General features: G+C 41.2%; 1 protein-coding gene across 3 annotated transcripts in view; it reads right to left on the bottom strand.

The window, feature by feature from the left end:
* The window catches only part of NOTCH2 (notch receptor 2), an 87,328-nt gene that overhangs the window by 49,944 nt on the left and 16,746 nt on the right, over positions 1 to 20,638 (bottom strand). For all 3 annotated transcript variants that reach the window (XM_054072414.1, XM_054072411.1, XM_054072410.1), the window contains exons 3-5: positions 17,159 to 17,418; positions 16,128 to 16,463; positions 10,679 to 10,801 (exon numbers count right to left, since the gene is read on the bottom strand). In XM_054072414.1, coding sequence (XP_053928389.1) covers positions 10,679 to 10,801; positions 16,128 to 16,463; positions 17,159 to 17,418 — 719 coding nt within the window. The remainder of the gene's footprint in view (positions 1 to 10,678; positions 10,802 to 16,127; positions 16,464 to 17,158; positions 17,419 to 20,638) is intronic.

The raw sequence follows: 20,638 nt of genomic DNA, 5'->3' as shown, positions 1-20,638 counted from the left end.
GGTTTTTGTTGTTCGTTTTGTTAGATTTCCCCCCAGAAACCTGCACACACTGTTGTACCTGGCTTTCAAGATTGCCCTCCTTCAAAGCAGCAGCATTGCCTTATTCTTAGTGGGACTGGAACACAGCCACAGCCTCTCATTCTCCCAAAAGGGCTGGTTTGCCCTCAGCAGACACTTCAACTTCTTGTGCCACTGACAGAAACAGAATTATATAGAAAAAATTTGATCCTTCTGTTGGTAGCAACCTAGGGCTCTTAAGTAGAGTCTGCCCCAGGAACCCCCTGACTGTCTTTTTTCACAGCAGAGAGAAAAGTCTCTTCAGTGCCTGACATAAACCAGGATTTAATCCTAAAACTTCTCAGTGAATATACTGCACGAGACTTCTCTCTGCCAGGTTGGTTTGGTAGATTTAAAGCAACTGAGACAAAAGATCTCTGAAATAGTTCACTTAAGAGCTGTTGATTTGATTTAATTGTAACTGAACCAAGCATATTTATTCCTTGCTGTGTAGTTGGTAAACCAGTTTTCTGCCTGTTAAGAGTTTTAGGAAGAATCAAGTCTCTCATTCACAGGACTGAAATTCAACTTACAAGTGCAAACTCCACTATGAACTATACAGTGCAATACAAATCCTCATAATTCCAGTGCTCCTGAAGGTCACAACCACTTCAGCTAAACCTTCGTTCCTTTAGCCGCAAGTTTCTGTTGGTATTTTGTTTCTGGGGCTCCAGCTAGTTTCAATTACATTTCTAAAAGAAATTTAGTAAATACAAGGTGAACTGGTGAAGGCAAGTGCAAATACACTGTGCAATATTTTAGTGGAAATGCAGAAACACACATAGGAAAGACAACAAAAAAGGAAATACAAATTACTCCAAGAAGCTAATAAAAGCCTAACCTGACCTTGATATTTGCAGAGCCTGGGAAAACAGCAAAATGCCGACTCAGGTTCTAAGTGACCTTGTACAAAGTAAACAGCCAGTCCATGCGGTATTTCAAAATGGAAAGCCAGAAGCAGAAAAAAGGAACAGCCTTCAACTTTTAGCACTTCCCACCCACTATGAATCCAAGTGACTTCCTGCTTGTTTCTCTCAGAAAAAACATATGGAGTAAGACAGACACGTTTGCTGCTTTGATAGCTCACATTTGCAGACAAGCAGGAACTGGACGGGAACACTGGGAACTTCTCTTTAGGCTGATGGAGGATGAGGTATTCAAGGCCCGGCCCCTCAAGCAGTTGTACCAGATTTCATTGATGAGATACAGTCAGTCCCTTCTAGAGATCTCTATCTTAAAAAGAAAGGTAAAGCAGATTGCACTCATTTTATGCACTACCCTACACTGAAAGGGCAGAGCATTAGCTTGAGCAAATACACAAAAATATTTGCCCTGGGAAGCACCAATAGATGCCCCAAAAAGCTGATCCTACTAAACCACATAGTCTTTGGATAAATCCAAATTGTAAGACAGGAAACTGCACTCATCCTGCAGCTGAATCCAGGACTTTGAGTCAGTTCAATCAGAGGTCTTAGTCTTTGGCAGAGCAGACTTCCCAAAAAAGGAGAAAGCTTTCTTGGCCTCTTAATAACTTTTCCCGCAGGAAAGGCCGTTGATGCACAGCTGGAGTACCAAGGGCTCCAGAGAGAAAGCCTCACATGCAATTTAAGCCCTAAAAACTTTGTGGTATACCTTCCTCTGCCTTGAAAAATATCAGTTTCCTGAAAACTGAGCTGGGAGGAGATAGCAACATCCATTTCTCTCAAAATCATGACCACCACAGTACCGGATGCAGAGTGAACTGGAAGTCAGAGTACCTTTGAAGTTTATTGCTATTGGAAGGGAAATACATAACAGTGCAAATCACAAACTGGTCCTAAGAGACTCACTGCGAGAGGAACATCAGGTTTTATGATGGTTTTATGCCCCAGCCTCTCAGTATCTCACCAGAAGTTTGTCACTTCTCTCATACCACTCCAACACTCAGGGAAGAGCTCACCAGCATTCTTGAAAGGGCTGTCTGGGAAGCTATAAACCATATGTAGCCAGAAAATCTCTGGAAGGGTTATTAAATTCATGAAGTCCTTCAAAGATTATTGCACGGTTTTTAGACACTATCAGTCTAGCTAAGGAGAGCACGGCTCATTAGAACTGTTTGCATTTTTTCTCCAAGTTTCAAAGGACTTCCAAATGAGAAGGCGAACAGCATCTTATCAAAGACTCAAGAACTAGCTGAGATAAGAAACAGTATTTGCATAAATGGCCAAATCTAACTGTGGCAGAAGGTTAGCAGTGCCACACTGCAAGGGACCATGCAGTTCCTCTCCCTCTGTAGCCACCCTTGTGGATATTTGGGATGTTGGCTGGCAGACCACATCTGGCTGGGGAGGGATATTTCTCCATCCAGTTCTTTCTTGGAACACAAGGAAAACGTCTGCATTGACAGCGTAGCCCAGAGCTTGTTGGTCAGTCAGGTCAAAACCCAGTTTCCTCAAGCATCACACATGTACAAATGGAAAAGGGAAAAACTGCATGGAACCATCAGGCCCTTCTAGAAAAAGCGTTTATGAAAAATACTTCAGCACCATGTTTTTTAATTATGTATTTGTAAAAATTCATTTAATCTTTAACCTACAGAATTATCCATATTCGTTAAAAAAACTGAGTTACAATTAATAAATACATACAGATACTGGAGCATTTAATTAATGGTCTGGAAGGAAAGGAACAGTAGGCAATGACCTCTAACAAAATATTTATATTATCCACGAAGAAGCCAGGGAATTTCAGATAGCTCCAACCAAGGAAGGCTGCTGGGCAGTGCAACAGCAGAGAAGGCTTGATGCACAAATGCCAAGTCAAACAAAGGCAAACAGACTTGTTGCAGAAGGTTTCGGTTGGGCACTCCTTGAGGAAAGACATCAGCTTCCCTGGAAAACATCAGTGGGCAACTCTGCTCCATAACAGCTTTAATCAACAAAATAAACGTGACTGACAAGACATTTGACTACAAGGAAGAAACTAATGCAAACAGTTGTTGTGTAATAGCAGTAACATTAGCCTTAGTCTGGAATACATTTTCGCAGTATGGAAGTTACCACCTCTGAATAAAGACACTGTAACAGGGGGAAAGTTCAGAGTATGACAGACCGATGAGAAGAATTTTGTAAGAGAGTTACAAAGCAATTGTTACCCACAATACGGGAGAGAGATGATAAAAGAATAATACAACAGTTACATCAGGGAAAATGCAGCACATGGCAAAAAAAAAAAAAATTTGATCATTTATGTAATTTGCTTTGCTGACACAAGATACCTCAAAGCAAAGAGCTTCAAACTTTCTTGAAAGATGCAACACACTTATATATGCACAAAAACATCCAGAACAATGAACAGGTAATATTGAGAGGGATCTGAAGCGTGATATCCAGATCACGCCCAAATTCCTGACCCTCTGATGAAGCCATCACGACAGCTCCCCGTGGACAATCCCATAGATATAACTGCTGCCTTCAGCTCCAGGGATGGCTTCAGACACACACAGGAATTCAATGGACTGCATTGATCACATCTGCAAAAAAGTACCCCCAGTTGCATGTGTGTTTAGATAAGGTCATCTCTGTTTAACTATGACAGCAGTTTCTCCTGAAAAAAAACGACTGAATCCAAGTATTTTTCCCTTGTAGGGGTTCTCTAAAGTGAGAGGCATCACAGCCCTCAAAAAAGTTCTCGTTCATCAAGATCTCACAGCACCTTTCTCCATTTGAAATACAGAACTATAGACCAGCAAAGCAGTAACAGCCATTCCCAAATCTTAGGTGTTGGGTTGTTGCTTTTGTTTTATGTAGATCCACTGTATCTTGGGCAATGTCAAATGCTATTCAAGATATCATAAAATTTAAGAGCTCAGAATTTGAACAATTGTTGCATTTACAAATGTAACAAGCAGCGTTAAGCATCTGCTTTTATTTTGGGATAATATGGTGGAGAAAGAGTTTAATTTCATAACCACACTGGTAAGCATATAGTGGAACTAATGGGCTTTTACAAGGGATTTTACAACCTCCAAATACAAAACTCTGTGCTTTAAGAGTCTTATGCATGCCATGATCCATTAAACACTGCCCAAGATCACTCCCTACAGACTACTGGGTAGAGAAGGCAGTCTTGATAAGAGATCAGTGGCAGGTGAAGTCTGATAGCAGCAGGACAGAGAAGTAACCAAAAGGAAATACACATCACCAGCTTATTCCCCGTTCTGTCTTTCTCTTTACCTCTTTGGAAAATAGAGCGAATCAGGGAAACATCTAACAAAGGAAAAGATCTACGAGGCAAAAACGTAGCAGTCTGAGCCAAACCCTACAATAAAAACTTCATATTCCCAAGCTATCTTAGCAACACATCTTTAGTAATTATCCACAGACAAATCGCCTCATTCTTAGAACAAAGGAAGGGACAGAAGCTGCCAGAATCGTCAGCTGTAGATAAAACAACTGCTACCTGTTAGCCTGGTCTCACAGCACACATCCAGCCCAGCCTCTCCAGAGCGGTCCAGCCTATTTTATTTCAGTGCCAGCTGTCCAAGAGACAGCTCTACAAGACATTATTTGGCACATATGATTGCAAAGAGTATCTTCCCAGCCTGAAAAATCATCAAAGGCACGAGAGAAGAGGCAGCAGCGTGGTCTCAGCTGGATGCTACCCAGCTGTCATTGCATCAGTTTAGCTGTTAACATCTCAGGTGGTTCATGACAGCCATCTCCTCAGCAAGGCTTGCTGTTGGGAAATGGATAGCTGCACAAACCAAACAGAAGGTTGTTGTAGGTGTCCAGAATCTATACTGGACAAGGCACAGACTAATGGTGTAACTTTTAATGCCTCTGTAATCAACTTACTCTGCACAACACTGGAATCATATACCACAAGAGACACATACCCTGTCCACGATAAAATTTACATCCAATGCTTTAAATCATTTGTACAGTCAAACTTAGAGCTGCCAGCTCTGGAGGCTGCTCTGTGCTCCCTGCTCCCTTTGTATCTGCCAGTTCAAATAATGAACAATGAAAAAGAATCATAATCCCTCTTGGCCTCTTTCAGAGAGCTGTCTCTTGGAGATACTACTGTAGGGACAGCAAATCACCAGCTGACTTGCCAAGTTCAGCATAGATGGATCTCAGCCAGTACCAAAGAGGCTATTATGCTTTTAAATTAAGTTTGGAAAGGCACTAGAATGTCTGCCACACTATGCACTGGGAGAGATGACTACACTTCTTGCAGGAGTCCAACCCACTACTGTGTGTTAATACAAGGGCAAGGACTGCTCGTTGAACATCACAATATGCACATGCCAATCAGAATCAGAAATGAGCACAAGCCTGACAACGCTCTCTGGCAGGTAATATTCAGCGCTCTATAGAAAGTAGCAAGGATGTATATTCCATCATTTCAAGAGACCAGCATGTTTAAGATTTATAATCTGCATCATCTAGTGTCAGTTAGTTCCTCTACATTCCACGGCTCTAAGTATTTCAACAAAGCAGTATTTTTTGAACACTAACTTAGGACTCGTTACTGTATATTTTGCGATACAGAAGCTGAAGAAAGTGATATTTGGCAAATAACGTTTTAAGAAACAAAATATCAGAGTATACAATCTTATATAAAAATGTTAAACATTAGCCTTTTGATGTTTATCCTCCCTTTTTAGGGATATGTCTGCCCAGAGTTTAAGGTTGGGATTTTCAAAGGAAACCAAGGTAGGGAGCAAATATTACTCTACTTAAATAGGAATTGAACCCTTAACTCCCCCCCTCTTTGAAAATTCCTGCCTAAAGCTCAGCAGAAAAAGTAACCCTTGTGCTAGTGTTTAAGAACATATGACCAAGCTAACAGCTATTTTAATTAAAAAGCATAGCCTGCTGCCTGAAGAGCTTTTCTACTCAAGACAAACATTTGCTTCTTAAACTAGTTCCCTGTGCTGGATATTTGGTGGAGTCAGCTGTTAGAACACACTGTACTTCCCACAAGACAAAGGTCTTCTAGATTTTAAAATATACAGTTCACTGGAGTCTCCTTTCCAAGGGAAAACAAAGCCTAAATAAATACAACTGCCATCGGACTCTCGCCTCCACAGCCACAGGGGTTGAAATAAGGAAGGGAGGCAAGCAGGCCAACCCTGCAACTGAAGCAGTACAAGGTAGGTCTTCCCAAACCCACCTGAGCGAGAATGTAACGTCCCCCAAACCCAGGGGCTCGGCCCACAACTCCTGATGCACTGCTTCTGGAGCAAACTATGCAAAGGACTGAACTCAACGGAGTATACAAATCTTAATCTCTGTTGCTCATTATTCCTGAAGGGTGATTTGGGCCAGATTCATGATGATCCTCAGAAACACTGCAACTTTAAACAGTGAAGGAGTCCTCAGCCAAGAAAAACAACTGCATTTACAGTATTTTATATTGCTAATCACTTTATCACCCAACTTATCAAGCTGTCTTTCTTGACACAAAGCTGCGTAGGTCAGATCAGAGCAAACAAGTGTTTCACACACTCTTGTTTCTTTATATGAATTGTAGTTTTGATCAACTGAATGGCCTTTAAATCCTCAGATGGTTTCACCGTGTCTTATGGAAGGACATCCTAACCTTCCACACCTCTGCATCCAATCACTCATGAGACAGCTCTGTGAATTTTAATTCCTGATACCAGACAAAGTGAAAAAAAAAAAAAGAAAGAAAAAAGGAAAAATAAAGCAGCTGACAGGATTTTTTACCAGATTACCGAGTTAAAGTGGCACACTAACAAATACCAGAGTCAGCTCAGGGGAAGATGGCTGGCAGGGAGAGAAGGCAAAGAAGCCTTTCTCCACAGACTGCAGTGAGTCCATCCAGCTGGTTTAACTGCTGCAGAACAGCAGTGTAAACCAGAGCGCTCATATAGCACAGACATTAGCCAGGATTTTTGGCTTATCTGGATTCAAATTACATTTAAAATATAAATTCTCTGGCCTGCCATGCACAAAGGAATAGATTTCAGTCTTACAAAATAGCATCCTTATCTATTTCCAAGAAAAGATGAGCTTCCTTACAGATCTGCAACATCATGCTTTGAAAAGACCCAACAAACACTGGTTCTGACAAAGGATTTAGCCTGGGACAAGATAAAGCTATCTTAAAAAAAAAAAAAAAAAAAAAAAAAAAATCAGTTAACACTGGCAGCAGGAAAGACCTGGGGCAGTTTCACCCAAACACTTCCAAGACTGTCTTGCCAGTTAGAAATTTATTAGCTAGACAATCATTATAACCAAATGAAATATGAAAACTTTGAAGGTGACAAAAACATTAGCAACAGCAGGAATTTCTCATCCTTGTATTGGAAAGGCGAGATTTTACCTTTCCGGAAAAAGCAGCAAAATGAGAAAGGGAAGGCATGCACTTCAACAGAAAAGGAGCAGTGAGCCCTTTTTGAAGAGTAGGAAATCAAGCTGAAAGCAAACAGTCTCTCAAAAGCTACATTCCAGTACCAAACAGAAAAACAATAAAGAATATCTAGCCGTGTAGCCCAGCCTACCACCTGGTCATGGAACTACACGAGGCTGATGGTTACCAAAACGAGGACAGATTCTGTTTCAGTAAAGGATGTTTCAACATTACTGTACACTATTCCTCATTGGATGCAACACAGCTTCTTGATCTTTATAGCAAGGAATGGGACCAGTTTCTCTATGCCACAAAGCACAAATTATATTAATAAACATGCTAGATCATCATCCATGGCACAAAGATTTAATAAAGACTAAAACTGCCAACAGACCCATTTAAACTTCTCCAAGATTACTTGACAATTAAGTATTAGAAAGAGGAGACTGCAAAAGAACTGTTATGAAGACAGCACAAGTAAATTATTACAATGCTTTTAGCAAATTTAACATCTTTTCACTTTTGGCTGATGATTTTTCACACTTGCGTATTTTGGCCTTATTTTTTTTTTTCCTCTGGGCTGCACACAATGTCTTCTAACCTCAAGGTCTCATTGGAAGCTTTTGATTTCCTGAAGCTTTCACTCTCACAGTTCCTCACTGTTAGGATATAAGCATTTATCAGGACAGACTCTTAAAGAGTTGTTTGCTCAGCTCTCCCCTCTTCACTTACCTTAGAGATGATTTACAATGTAATAAACCATGTTTGTGCAAAGAATGGACCTGCACTTACGTAACATTTCCTTACTGCTGAGAAATTTTTTTTTATTGTAGTTTACTCCTGTCAGCATCTGCTGCAGTTTAATCATGAAAAAAGTCATCTTCAACTTCCAGAAACACCCAGATCAGCAGTTATGCTGCAGAAGAATGGCTGTTGCTAAGGCATCCTGCTGATGCACAGAGCTACACATGTCAAACATATGCTGATATGAACGTGCATTGCTAATTCTGAAGTTACTCATGTTTTAGTTTGAAAAACAAAAATGGCACCGTTCATTCAAAACAAGACAGTTGGGTTCCCCTAAGGCTCTAATGTCCACTGTTCAAACTGCCAAGCTGCTGTTTCCTAAATGGTGAGGCCAGTTTTAGTTCCCAACTAACCAGAGTCTTGAAGTCTAGAAAGTCCAGGGTCTTGAGAAGCCACCATTTAAACCCACTGCTGCGCTCATCACCTTAACTGCACCATAAAAAAAAAAAAAGAACTCTCAGAAAGCCCGTTCTATCAAACTGTTTTATGTTACAGGAACATAAGGCTTGAGGACTTGTTCTCTTTCCAAGGTTTTGGCCAAGGGAAGCACAGAGAGTTGTCTGGTGAGACTTTGCACACAATGGTAGGCTGCAGCACACATCTAACAATTTTCTCCAATGGTAGACAGAGCCCACAAGAGGTTCAGAGCAGGAACCACCACAACTGCATTGCAAAGAACTTCAGGAGTTAATCAGAGAGACGATCTACCACAAACCCAAACAGAAACACCAAGGCCTCTTCCCAGAAGGCTGCAGAAGCCATCCCAAGGGACAGCAGCCATCCATCCAATTCCTGTCAGCCAAGCTAAGTTTATGGTGCCTCTACAGAGCAAAAAAATCCCTTGCAAATTTTAAACTCATGCTGTAAATGTTCATGATCCACCATATCCTCTATCCTTCAGGAATGAGTAGTAGATTAATCTACTACTGAGGGACGCTAGAAGCCGTAACAATGTTTATAATTGCTGCAGCATGAAGCAAGATTTTAGGGGTTACTGAAGGGTTGTTGGGTCCACACCCAAGTTCTATTCATGTTTTCCATTGCAGGTTTCACTTTCTGTAGGCTTTAAGGACATCCAGACAGAGAAACAGAATAGAAGCAAGAGCACTTACTCATTAAGGGGACAACTCATTTTCTCCTATTTACACCAAGTTTCAAAGAGCTATACTAGCAGTGGTGCATTTCACTCTTAGGTGGTTTTAACTTCATTTAAGAATATATAATTCATTAAAGTTAATGAGGGTTCTTAATTGGCAGCCTCCTTTGCAGTTAATGACAGCCGGTTTTAACGAGAATGATGCTCTCTGAAGAAAAAAATTCTAGAACAACATGAAAACTCCAGTCTCCAGTAGTCAAACTCCTCACAGTGCATTTATGTGAACTGCCAATCACTACCCGTGTTCTGGTTTCAAACACTCTATTTGTAGACAGTGTAAAATGTGCTAAATGTTCTTCAGAAATGGAGAAGCTAGTGTAAGCTTTGTTCCAAAATAAGTATCCCAATCTACTTTAGGAAAGGAAAATGCAAATCAAGTCCATGCCCCAGTTTTCCAGTTTTAGGGCTGTATTTTTACCTATGATTTTGACATAAGGGCAAAATTACACTCAGCTGAAAAAGTGCACCGGCTAAAAATGACTAGTATGACTCAAAAAAACCCACCCAAACCCGCAGTTACCTGTTTATTTTTTAGGTACAGAGACATTTTGTGACTAAAGATGACACTGAATTTCCTGTAAGCTGCTTCCTTACATCATGCATAACACTTTCTTGAATTCACACTTTTCCCCCTACAGACTCAGAATAAAGCAGACTCATTTAATGAAGCAAATGTAGCTTTGCTAGTCAGTGAACTCCAGATAAAAATCAGCCACAGCAAGGAAATAAAAATAGCAAAAACATAAGCTTCCCATACGCTTCTTCTCTTCCTTACCTTTCTCCCACACCTTTGCCTTCTTTCAGATTTGTCCTGTTCTTCAGCAGGTTTAACCATCATTTACAAAGGGATCATTATCCTGAGTTAAAACTACCCACGAGATGGATCAGCAAAGCACCGCTAATGCACACACCTGTAACAGCTAAGCCATGTTTTGCAGTTTCATAAAACACACGTCCTCTTACAAAGTAACCCATATGAGCAGAAGTGCAGCTGATAGCGGCACTGCATTGCAGTTCCAGAATCACAGGACATGTCGGTCAAACCCGTGCGTACATAAGACTATAATACTGCCTGGTTCAATGGGAAATTGCCTGCCACTGTGGTTGCTTTGATGCAAACAATTTTCTTTTAAGGATTCCAGTAATATCTGCCCCCCAGGATGCAGAACAAGTCACAGATGTGAGCTGCATACATCTGAATGCAGCTCAGATGTACATAGAGTGAAGGCCAGAAGTCCTGCACTTCACTCCCACAGTGTGCCCAACCTATACAGGAATGTTTTCCGTAGTACGTACCTGTCCATTGTGGTGGGCAGCGGCAATTGTACGTGTTCACACCGTCCACACATATGCCCCCATTTTGGCAGTTGTGATTTGGGCAGTCATCAACGTTGTGCCCACAGATGTTCCCCTCAAAACCTGGACAAAACAGAAAAACAGCAGACTGAAATGGGCTTCCAGCCTCTTTTGAAGGTAATCCACCCTAATGCAGCTTCTCTCCATTTTTTCTTCAAGTCCTTCCCTGTTAACCTAATCCTGCTGAACCCCAATGCAGCACGCTGACTGGAGACTTCGCTGAATCCCTTACTTATAGCATGCAAGTCAGATTGCATGGCTAGAATACCATTGCCCTGGGGAGAAAGCCCAATACATTTTCACCACAAAAAACACAAAGGTATTTTTTCTTTAAGTCACTAATGAGCACAGCCATTCAAAGCAAGCAAAGTGAAGACCAAGAGATTTAGTTTACTGTGAGTTGAACCCATCGCTGCCCACCAAGCAGCAGCTAGGGCATCACCCAGGACAAGCTTCCCATGGCAAAAAAGTGCCTGGCATCCACTTCATTAATACCTCAGCGTAGTTCATCTGTCTTGGTCACATCAAAGAAAGATACCGTATTCTTTGAAAATGAGCTTCCAAATTCCTGATTTGGCCCTCTTTAGTGTTAGGCAAGTTACTCACTCAACAAATCAGCCACCACCCAAGCAACACTTGGAAAGCAGAGAAATCAGACCTCCCCCCTTCCCCAGTGAAGGCTATACTCTAATGAATCCAGCCACGCTGGCAAAATAACCTTGCTAAGCTTCCTTTGCCTTCCAAATAAGGAGAAGTGAGGGCATTACAGAAGGGATTCATCCATAAGCCATGTTCCCCTCGATTTCCCCTGCTGATTTACTTCATCCTTCATTAAAGAAACCTGCCATTTCTGCTGGATTAGAGAGTTATTTATCAAGCACAAGTGGATGCATGCTAATGCACAGTAAATGATACCAGAACACACGCATTAATTTAAAACATCAGCTCTGCCTCTTCACCACTTCGGAATGTAACATTAACATTATGAAGTCCTCTAATCTTAAATTATGCTTTAACCCCTCTACTTTTGATGGCATCTTCCAGACGCTTCCATAACATGTGTTAACGCAGACCCTCCAAGCAACATCTGGTCCAATGCAGATCATGCTGTGTGGCAGATGAGAGACTGTAAAGCTCTGAAGCAGTTTCTCCAGACGACCACTACTCTCAAGAAACTTGAGATGATTCGTATTCATTCCCACCTCCTGAACTTCTCCAATACTATAGGAAAGAGTCAGAAGCAGAGTGCTGTTGCCAAGCTCTATCAGGTGCATTAGCATCCAACAGCAAGAAAGAACAGACCCAACATAAAAAGACAGACCTGCATTATTACCTCCTCCCCTCAAAGCCCTTCCCACCTTCACTCAAGATCCTGCAAATAACCTGGCAGTAGGGAAGGTTAAATCCATGGTTAGTGTGAACCCTAATCAACATTGCAAAAGGTCCTGAGGAACAACTACCAAGGAATACGAGTATCAGACCTCTACATTTTCAACTGTGTAAAGCTACCATGCATGACCAAAGGGTCAACTGTAACACAGGAGTGTCTTATCAACTTGCTTTTCAGCTTGAGAAGAATCATTCCACTCACCATAGATTCCATTCATGCCAGCAACGTGATCAGCATGAAAATGTAGACAGAACCACAAACTTGAAAAGTGTAAGTTCCCATCATTTCAGTTCTGGCAATATGAAGATGTATCTTACCTTGTAGCAAAGAAATTTCTGACAGCAGGCATTTATTTAACACTATCTCGCTGTACTACACACAAACCTAAAGTGGCATGATAATTTTGAGTAATAATAGAGCATGGAAGCCACCCCAACACTCAAACCTCACAAAGCCACAGTACATTTTCACATTTTAACCAGCTATATTACCACCTAAGAGCTGATCCTCAAGCATCTCATACAAATGGAGAAAACCATTAATACCACACTAAAAGCTGGGGGATAACACTAGTGACACTAGAACACAAAAACAAAAAAGAGCTTGCAAAAAAAAAAGCCTCGTCTGGAGCAGAGGGGCACACACCCTGTCTGTAGTCCCAAGACTGCTGCCATGCAGAACCTCACACCCTCAGGGAGCAGGTCATCCCTAAATCCCAGCAAGCAGGATCTTTCCACCACAGTATGTTCAGTGTGTCTGCTAGACCCCATTCAAGATGCTCCCTATGTGGGGAAGCATGATGCTCCACTACAAACCAGCGCAAGTTACTTCCTCTTCCCAGGAAGTGTTCCAGCTCTCATGAACAGCTTGCTCCAGCCTGACAGATCATTTCCTGAATAAGCCCTTAGAATTCCCTAGAGTCCTTATCTAAGTTAATGGGTAATTATTTTGATGGATAACAATGAATAATCACTTTCCCAGCTGAGAACTTCCTCTATTGACTTGTTTAACATTCCTTTAAAGGTTAGTTGCCAAATGAACTCCTTTTTTGTCACATATTTATAACTACGAGCTCATTCTTATATTTAAAGGAGTTGCTAATGCTTCAGGTTAAGTCTTTCACAGAAGTATTTTTTTTTACTATGAGTTATGGTTGACCCAACAGGCTGAGTTGTCTACAATCTTGTTTTTATCTAAACCAAACACAGAGGAAAAGTTATTACACTAGATGGATAGGAAATAAGAAGTATATTTCACACAGATGTAATACTGACAGTACATAACTCTCCACTTACACTTGCAGCCAAACAATGACTTCTAATACACATGACTTCATGAATTATCTAATGCAAGTTTTGTTTGTGTAAACCTACAAGTGAAATGGGCACCAGAGAACTTAAAGAGTAGCTTGACTGTACTGCACATACTGCAGTACTTGCGCTACTGCAGAAAAAACTGCTGTGATATCTAACTCCACAGTGTAGGTCTTCCACATTTTCAAGCTCTCATTCTTGTGTATCTACATTTACAAAAAATTGAATTCGCTCAAAAGCCAAAAAGAAAACATCTACAGGAAACAAAAACCTGTGTAAAGGCCAGTCAAGGAGTAACCTAACTATGCCTAAGCTGCTGCTTGGCAGTTCTTCAAAGCAGTTTCACAGGTCACAAGATGCAAAATCATATTAAAAAAACATCAACAATTCAAGATGTAACTGCCTTCTGGCTCTACAGCCATAACGCTGAGTGATGGTAACATCTGAAGGCAGTCCAGAAGAAAGAGCTAGAGCAATTCCATTTATAGTCACAATATCATCGGCACTGCTCCAATTCAGAGTCTAAAGAGGAATTCTAAGTCCATAATCTTGGCACTCTCTTCCAGATGAGCAGGCCTTGTTCACATCTTCCCTAGGTGTGACAGGCCACCATTCCCTTCTTCTGATGACCCTTTCTTCCCAAACAGAACCTTTTCCAACACTTAAGAAATTTTGCTCTGCATGTCTCATTAAGAGGGAAGAAACAGCTGGGTGCCTTGCCTTTATCAGGGAGTTTAATGTAAGCATTTCAGCCTCTCCAACCTCCCCCCCCTTTTTTTGTCTCCTATTTTTCAAATGACTTGTTTTAAAAATCAAGCTAGAAAAACAACACAGCCACCTAAACAAATACAGGAAACAGAGAAGTGAAGGCTCTCAAAGCTGCATTAACTCACTCCCACTATGTGCATTGTGTAACAAGTCCAAAAAAGCAGCTAATAATCCAAAACGTGTGTGAGCAGTGTGGGTGTGTAACTGTTACTATAGTAATCTCATTTTCATTTCCTGACTATAGTTTAGCCAGCCCACGTGCTTGTCTAAGGGAAAATGTGCTCCTACCCAGCCTTGTGCCCCTCTAAGAGAATCACAAAAGCAAACTGTTTTATCAGCTTTGCAGAATCTAGTCCTTCAAACTTCACCTTCCTCTCCTCTTCCGTGCACCATACCACTTCTGCACGAAATCTTAAGCTCCTTGAACTGGCTAAACAGATCTTACTTTTGAGAAAATTCTGAATTTCTGACCAAGCCTGTTAGTCCAGAGATATTTAGTTTACAATTTCATTTTAAAATGACGTAAAGCAGAAAAACAATAAATTCCCTGAGAGCAATTGTTAGTTAAGACACAGCATTTTCAAAGACCCTGTATGTTCAAGCATCATCAGAAATGGTTGCTTTCACATAAAAATAAAGATAATGCATGCTTCTATTTTAAGATTGACTTTCCTAAACTCTATGAAGTCACATGCTGGCTCAGATAACTTGGCGAGTGCCTGAAAAACAACTTTCTAAAGGTTGGCAATGTACATTTAAGGTCATTTGAGCCAGTACTTCAGGGCAATGGTGACCAAAAAAGAGAATATTTTTCACAAGTTCAGTTCTAAATGCTCTTCTCACACGTACCTGTGACTCCAGATGATCCTCATGAGAATGCAGACACTCTACATGCATCCTAAACAGTATATGGCAACTACATCTTTCACGTAAATAACACCAGCGAAACGCTAGAGGGAAGAGAGTTTACTTTTCTAGATTACCACATACTAAGTCTTCATGCGCCAGACTGCAACACAGTTAAGTAGGAAATCAAAACCAAAGCATTTCCAAACAACCAGTTTCCCATGGACTGAGTTACTCAGTAAAAAAACATCAGCCTAAAAAAAAACCTGATATGCAAAGATGTCTAGTTCTGTCCTGTGGTCAGTTTGAGAAGTGGATGGGAGGGAGCAGGGCAGGATGAAACCACCAGGGTCCCAGTCAGGTGAGATGTGGTCATTTGTAAAGAAGACTGCGTTGGTGACAGAAGCCCAGCTTGACATACAAAAACAATACAGCCCACAATCCTGAGTAAGCACATCACCCCTGCTGTGGATGAACTCAGGACAGGGAGCAGCACCAGAAAACAAACAAGCCTAATTTACCTGGAGCCATTACAGGACAAAAAGGGTGTGGTGAGGGAGAAATTGTATCTTCTAAGATTTGGAGGAACTGGGGAACAAAAAGGAAGGGAATAGAGCCTAATGTTTTAGAAGTAAAGACAGAGAAGGAGAAAGACATCTTCATTCTTGCTTCATCTTCATTCAAGCACTGAAGTTAACTGCAGCCTGTACAGACACAAAACTATGTATTTGTAGAAATTTACATTCATGGAATTTCACATTCCAAATGGGCATTAGGAGATACCACCCTAATCTCCTTGAATCTACCTCATAGTTCTTACCTATTTGATTCTTTGCCTCTAATTGGCTTCCAAAGAAATCTTTCATTTCTAGCCTTTTTCCATTTTCTTCCCTTCCACATTACACAATCCTGACACTCAGAATTTAACATACTAGCAGAGCTTCCCACCTTGCAAGATTTCTCCCGTCAACCTCATATTACACCAGTATCACCAAGAGAAGTTTTCAGAACACAGACAGGAATGCAGTGACAGGAGTACGAAATCCAAGCACTGTGAAAAAGCATTATGTACCTGGCAAGCAGTTGCACTCAAAGGTGAAGTCACTTGTTTGACGACACGTTCCTCCATTCAAACAGGGTGATGGGGAACACGGCACATACACGCTTTCACAGCGATGTCCTGTATAGCCTGGCTTGCACTGGCATCGGTATGAACCAGGCAGATTGATACAAGTCCCACCATGCTGGCAAAGGCCTGGTGTAGCACATTCATTCACATCTATCTCGCACCTCTGGCCAGTGTAGCCAGAGAGACAGATGCAGGAGAACTTATTTCCAGATACAGTACATGTACTTCCATTAGCACAAGGTTGAGATGTGCAGGCATCAATCCACTGGCAGTCCTTTCCTAAAGGATCAAGACACAGCACTTCATTAAGAAAGAGTTACTTCTATGGAAAATAGTATTTCCTTCATGCTACCTCAAAATGATTTGTGTACTAAGACTTAAAGTTATTACAGGAAAATTTATACCTGCATTTTACAGCATCATATTTGAAACAAAAATCAGTTTATGGTTACAGAATGAAGTCATTTTACTTACAGGGTAGCAGCCAGATATGGAATGTTGTGATTTATAAAATTAATCCATGACCTGAAGTCACACTACACACTGACAGTCACTCCTCCTCTATGTCCCCTTCAAGAAAGAAAGGGGTAAGCTTCCACGCTACCCCTCAGGTACCCAATTAGAGTTTTCCCATAGAAAAATTTTGTTGGCCAAATACACTTAATCTTTTTCAGAAGACACTCTGAATTCCAAGTGCAACAGCCACTACAGATTAGCTTCTGCACTCCTTTTTTTCCCCCACGTGGACAACCCCACAAGATCTAAATGTCTTTCTGCTTACATCTAAAGGGCAGGGACCTTGACTCCCTACCCTCCTTTGCTTTTTTGTTCATGAAGTCATTTAGACTTCTCATTTCCTGTGCTGGAGCTAGTAAAATTGAGAGTGTACTAGGACTGACACAGAACACTCTTGGAGTCTCAGATGAAGTAATTCCTGCCAGAGGAAGTCCGGAGGTACAAACTCAGAATCCCACCTGTGTAACCTGGAGGACAGACACACTCATAAGTTTCCTGGCTGTGGGGATGACAAGTTCCTCCGTTCAGGCAGGGCTGGGACATGTAGCAGACGTGTGATTCAGAGTACTGACAATCCTCTCCCGTGAACCCCGGAGCACATCTGCAGGTAGGCTTTCCGATCAGAGACGTAGTTTCACAAGTTCCCCCGTTCTTACAGGTATTGCTTTCACAGGGGTTTCTGTACTGGCAGTAGTCTCCAAGAAAGCCTTCTCGACACCTGCAAAGAAAAGAAATTACTTGCAGCATGTTCACACATGAAGTCTTGTTGTCCTGGGAACACACCAGGAATGAAGTCCCATAACCACTGAAAGTCTTGGAATTTGCCAAAGTTAGTGTTAAGACTGACAGACCCAAACACTAACGTCATAGATGTAACAGGGCCTCCCTCTGGGACTGCCCCAAACAAGACCACTAAAAACTTAAGTTGAAATTGTGAAATCACTTATGACAAAATAAGTAAATAAATACTGCATACAGAGTTATAGCCAATGCAGGAACTTACTCCCTCACTCCCAAAAAGCTTAAGTGTTAAAGAACCACTGAGGAACAACTAATTCCTTGCACCTACTCACTCTCTAATAAGCATCCTTTTTAGAAGAAAAAATTTTTTTCAATAACAGGTGTTAATACCAGGTTATTATCCATCTTCCAAAATAGATAAACCTCATACAAAAGCAGTGTCTGAGGGCCTGAAGATCCATAGCAGATCTTTCTCCACAACTCTCCCGTGAGATAAGAATACACTGTTGTTGGGGAGGGGAGCCCCGGAGTCAATGAACGAGTCCCCACAGAGGTATGATCATCATTGCTTGTTTATTGTAACATATGAGGGTCTATTTATACAGATAATCAGAGTGCACACAACAGAAGCAAGTCTACAATAGGTTACAAGAGATTGTCCACGCGGCCTAAAAGTTATTCTAATTGGTCAATAGGTTAAAATCACGCAGCACGTCTTGGCACATATTCTGTTTCACATCCTAACAATAGACAGTAATTGGTTACATCTTTCAAGATACATGTTTCCATGGAATCAGAATATTTACAACATATTCTAATCGTAAAGTCACACTGTTAAACTACGCACCCGGTTCCCATGCCGGGTTCTGACTTTATCAAGCCAGCCTCATCATTCTCATGAGATAGCAAAGCTCTCAGAAAACATCACAACCTTGAAGCCTTATACTAAGGCTTTGTATCTAAGAACTGACTATAGGCCTTTGTGTCTAAACATTGATACTTTAACACATTCCTTTCTACTGATCGTGGCAGGCAGGGCTGTGCAAGCAGGCTTCTAGGATTACAGCATGTTCAGTTTGTTCCATTATATTTTCTACACACTGTTGTCCCCACACTGATAAGTACATCTGGGTCCATGACATGCTGAAGCCTGTGTTCAGCTGGCAGCACAGTCCCTGAAGTCAGGTCTCCCACGCCCTAGCCAGCACCCTAGCGACAAGGTCACTGTTCCTCTCTCCCACAGAAAAATGAGTATTCACACACTATCTACAACCAAGGCAATATTTTATTCAAAGACCTGTGGTTGCAGAATAATTGCAGTTATTTCTCTCTAACCTAAACTTATGTCAATACAGTCTGACTACATTTGTCAGCTGCAATCCATCTTTTAACTGGCCTTTGCACTGCGAATTTTCCGTTTAACTTCCAGCAATACAGGACCCAGGCAAGGCTGCTACAGACCTCACCTCTGTGCCACCTACAGCTCTGTTTGCTGCTTCCAGGTAGCAGAAAGCTGCCAGAGTACAAGCTGGATAAAAGTAACACCTAATCCAGAGAACAGGAATGCCCACTTGCAGGCTCTTCTATAGCACACAGCTGCATGCTTTAATTGATAAGTAACTCAAGAACTGACTGCAAGGCATTCAGAGGTGAACATGATACGCTTTGTCCCAGAACAGGATAGGTGCAATTATTAAGTCAGCAAGCTACTCAAATCCAAATGGAGGAAATACACGAAGTCTCTAGTTAGCCCCTAGACAAGAATGTGACATTAAAGAGACTGCCTTTTCCTTACAAATTTAAAAATGTATGGTGGATTGAAAAAAACCAAACTGACAAAACAAATCCAAAAAAAGCCTCAGCAAGCCACACCCAGCTGGAGAGGCCTTAAAACTTAGTTTAAAAATCAAAGAAAAGTTATGAAGCTGCATTTTAAAGAGAAGCCTAAAGGGATCTAGCTTTGTTTCTACACCACTCAACTCTTCTATCAATGAATAATAACAGAAAACATCGATGCTGGTCAAACACATAGGTAAGAGAGATGACGAGCTCGACAGAGAGTAGTAACATGGACTGCTTAACAAAGTAGCCAGCATGCAAAGTGCACTTCAGCACTGCACAGTCACACACCTAGAAACAAAACATACACATCATCCTCCCCAAAACAAGAGGCTGACCTGGGAACTTGCTCTGGGGCTCCTTAACAGTCAACTGATTGTGAATTCCTAACGTGACAGTTTGGCCAGGGACATCTTAGATGTATCAACAGCAAATATAGAGTAGGAATAAATGAGATGATGCTACACCTGATACTTGCATGGCACAATCATTACCAGACCCTTACATCAGTTCTAGTGTCTGCTCTTTAAGAAGGAAGAGATGAAATAAATTCAAATAAGCCAACAGTAATGATTAACAGAAATCTCTTGACACAATGAGAAGCTTAGATGGCTCAGCCTCTCTATCAAAGGGAAAAAGGAAGGAGACACTTAGGCAAAAGCTCAAAGTACCCACAAAGAAACTCAGATTTAACAACAATTCCTAATCTAGAAGGGACAGAAATAACAGAACTGAGCAGTTAAAAGTTAAAGCTTTATTTTCAGACAGGAACTTACACACAGTTTCAGCAGTGGAAGCAACTGAAACAATGCATTTAAGGTTGCAATGGAATTTCTCCATCACTCACACTTGCTTAAAAAAAGACCAGGATTGGCTGTTTCACAAAGAGTATACACGCTAGTTCAAACACTGCTATTCAGAGAGGTTATTACCCGAGTTTCACAAGGGGTCACTACAAGATGACCACAACTGTTTTTTCTCATGTTAAAATTCATTAGCTTACCTATACGTCTAAAGCAGGAAAGTCATATAATAGTGTGCATAATAGTACTTTACCATTCCCCACACTCAAATTAGACTCCTTTCACCATACCTTAATACTTTCAAATTCGTATCCAAGAATAGACATGAAGGAAGAGGTTTTGCAGGGCACGGCAGGATTAATAAAGGTACAGAAAGTAAATCCTGAGACAATACCATTTACAGAATATCCTCTGCCTCTTGTGTCGTCCCCAGTGTAACAGCTGAAGGCTGTCAGCCAGAGCTGCCACACCACACAAGAGGCAATCTTTTGAGTATTCTGGACCTAAACCACAGCAGTTCTATAGGCTTCCTTTAGCATCTTAAATCCCTCCTTG

The sequence above is a fragment of the Cuculus canorus genome, chromosome 8 (assembly GCF_017976375.1).
Source record: "Cuculus canorus isolate bCucCan1 chromosome 8, bCucCan1.pri, whole genome shotgun sequence".
In the NCBI taxonomy this organism is placed as follows: Eukaryota; Metazoa; Chordata; class Aves; order Cuculiformes; family Cuculidae; genus Cuculus; species Cuculus canorus.
The sequence above is the reverse complement of the archived record's forward strand: the minus strand, read 5'-3'. Positions and strand labels throughout refer to the sequence as shown.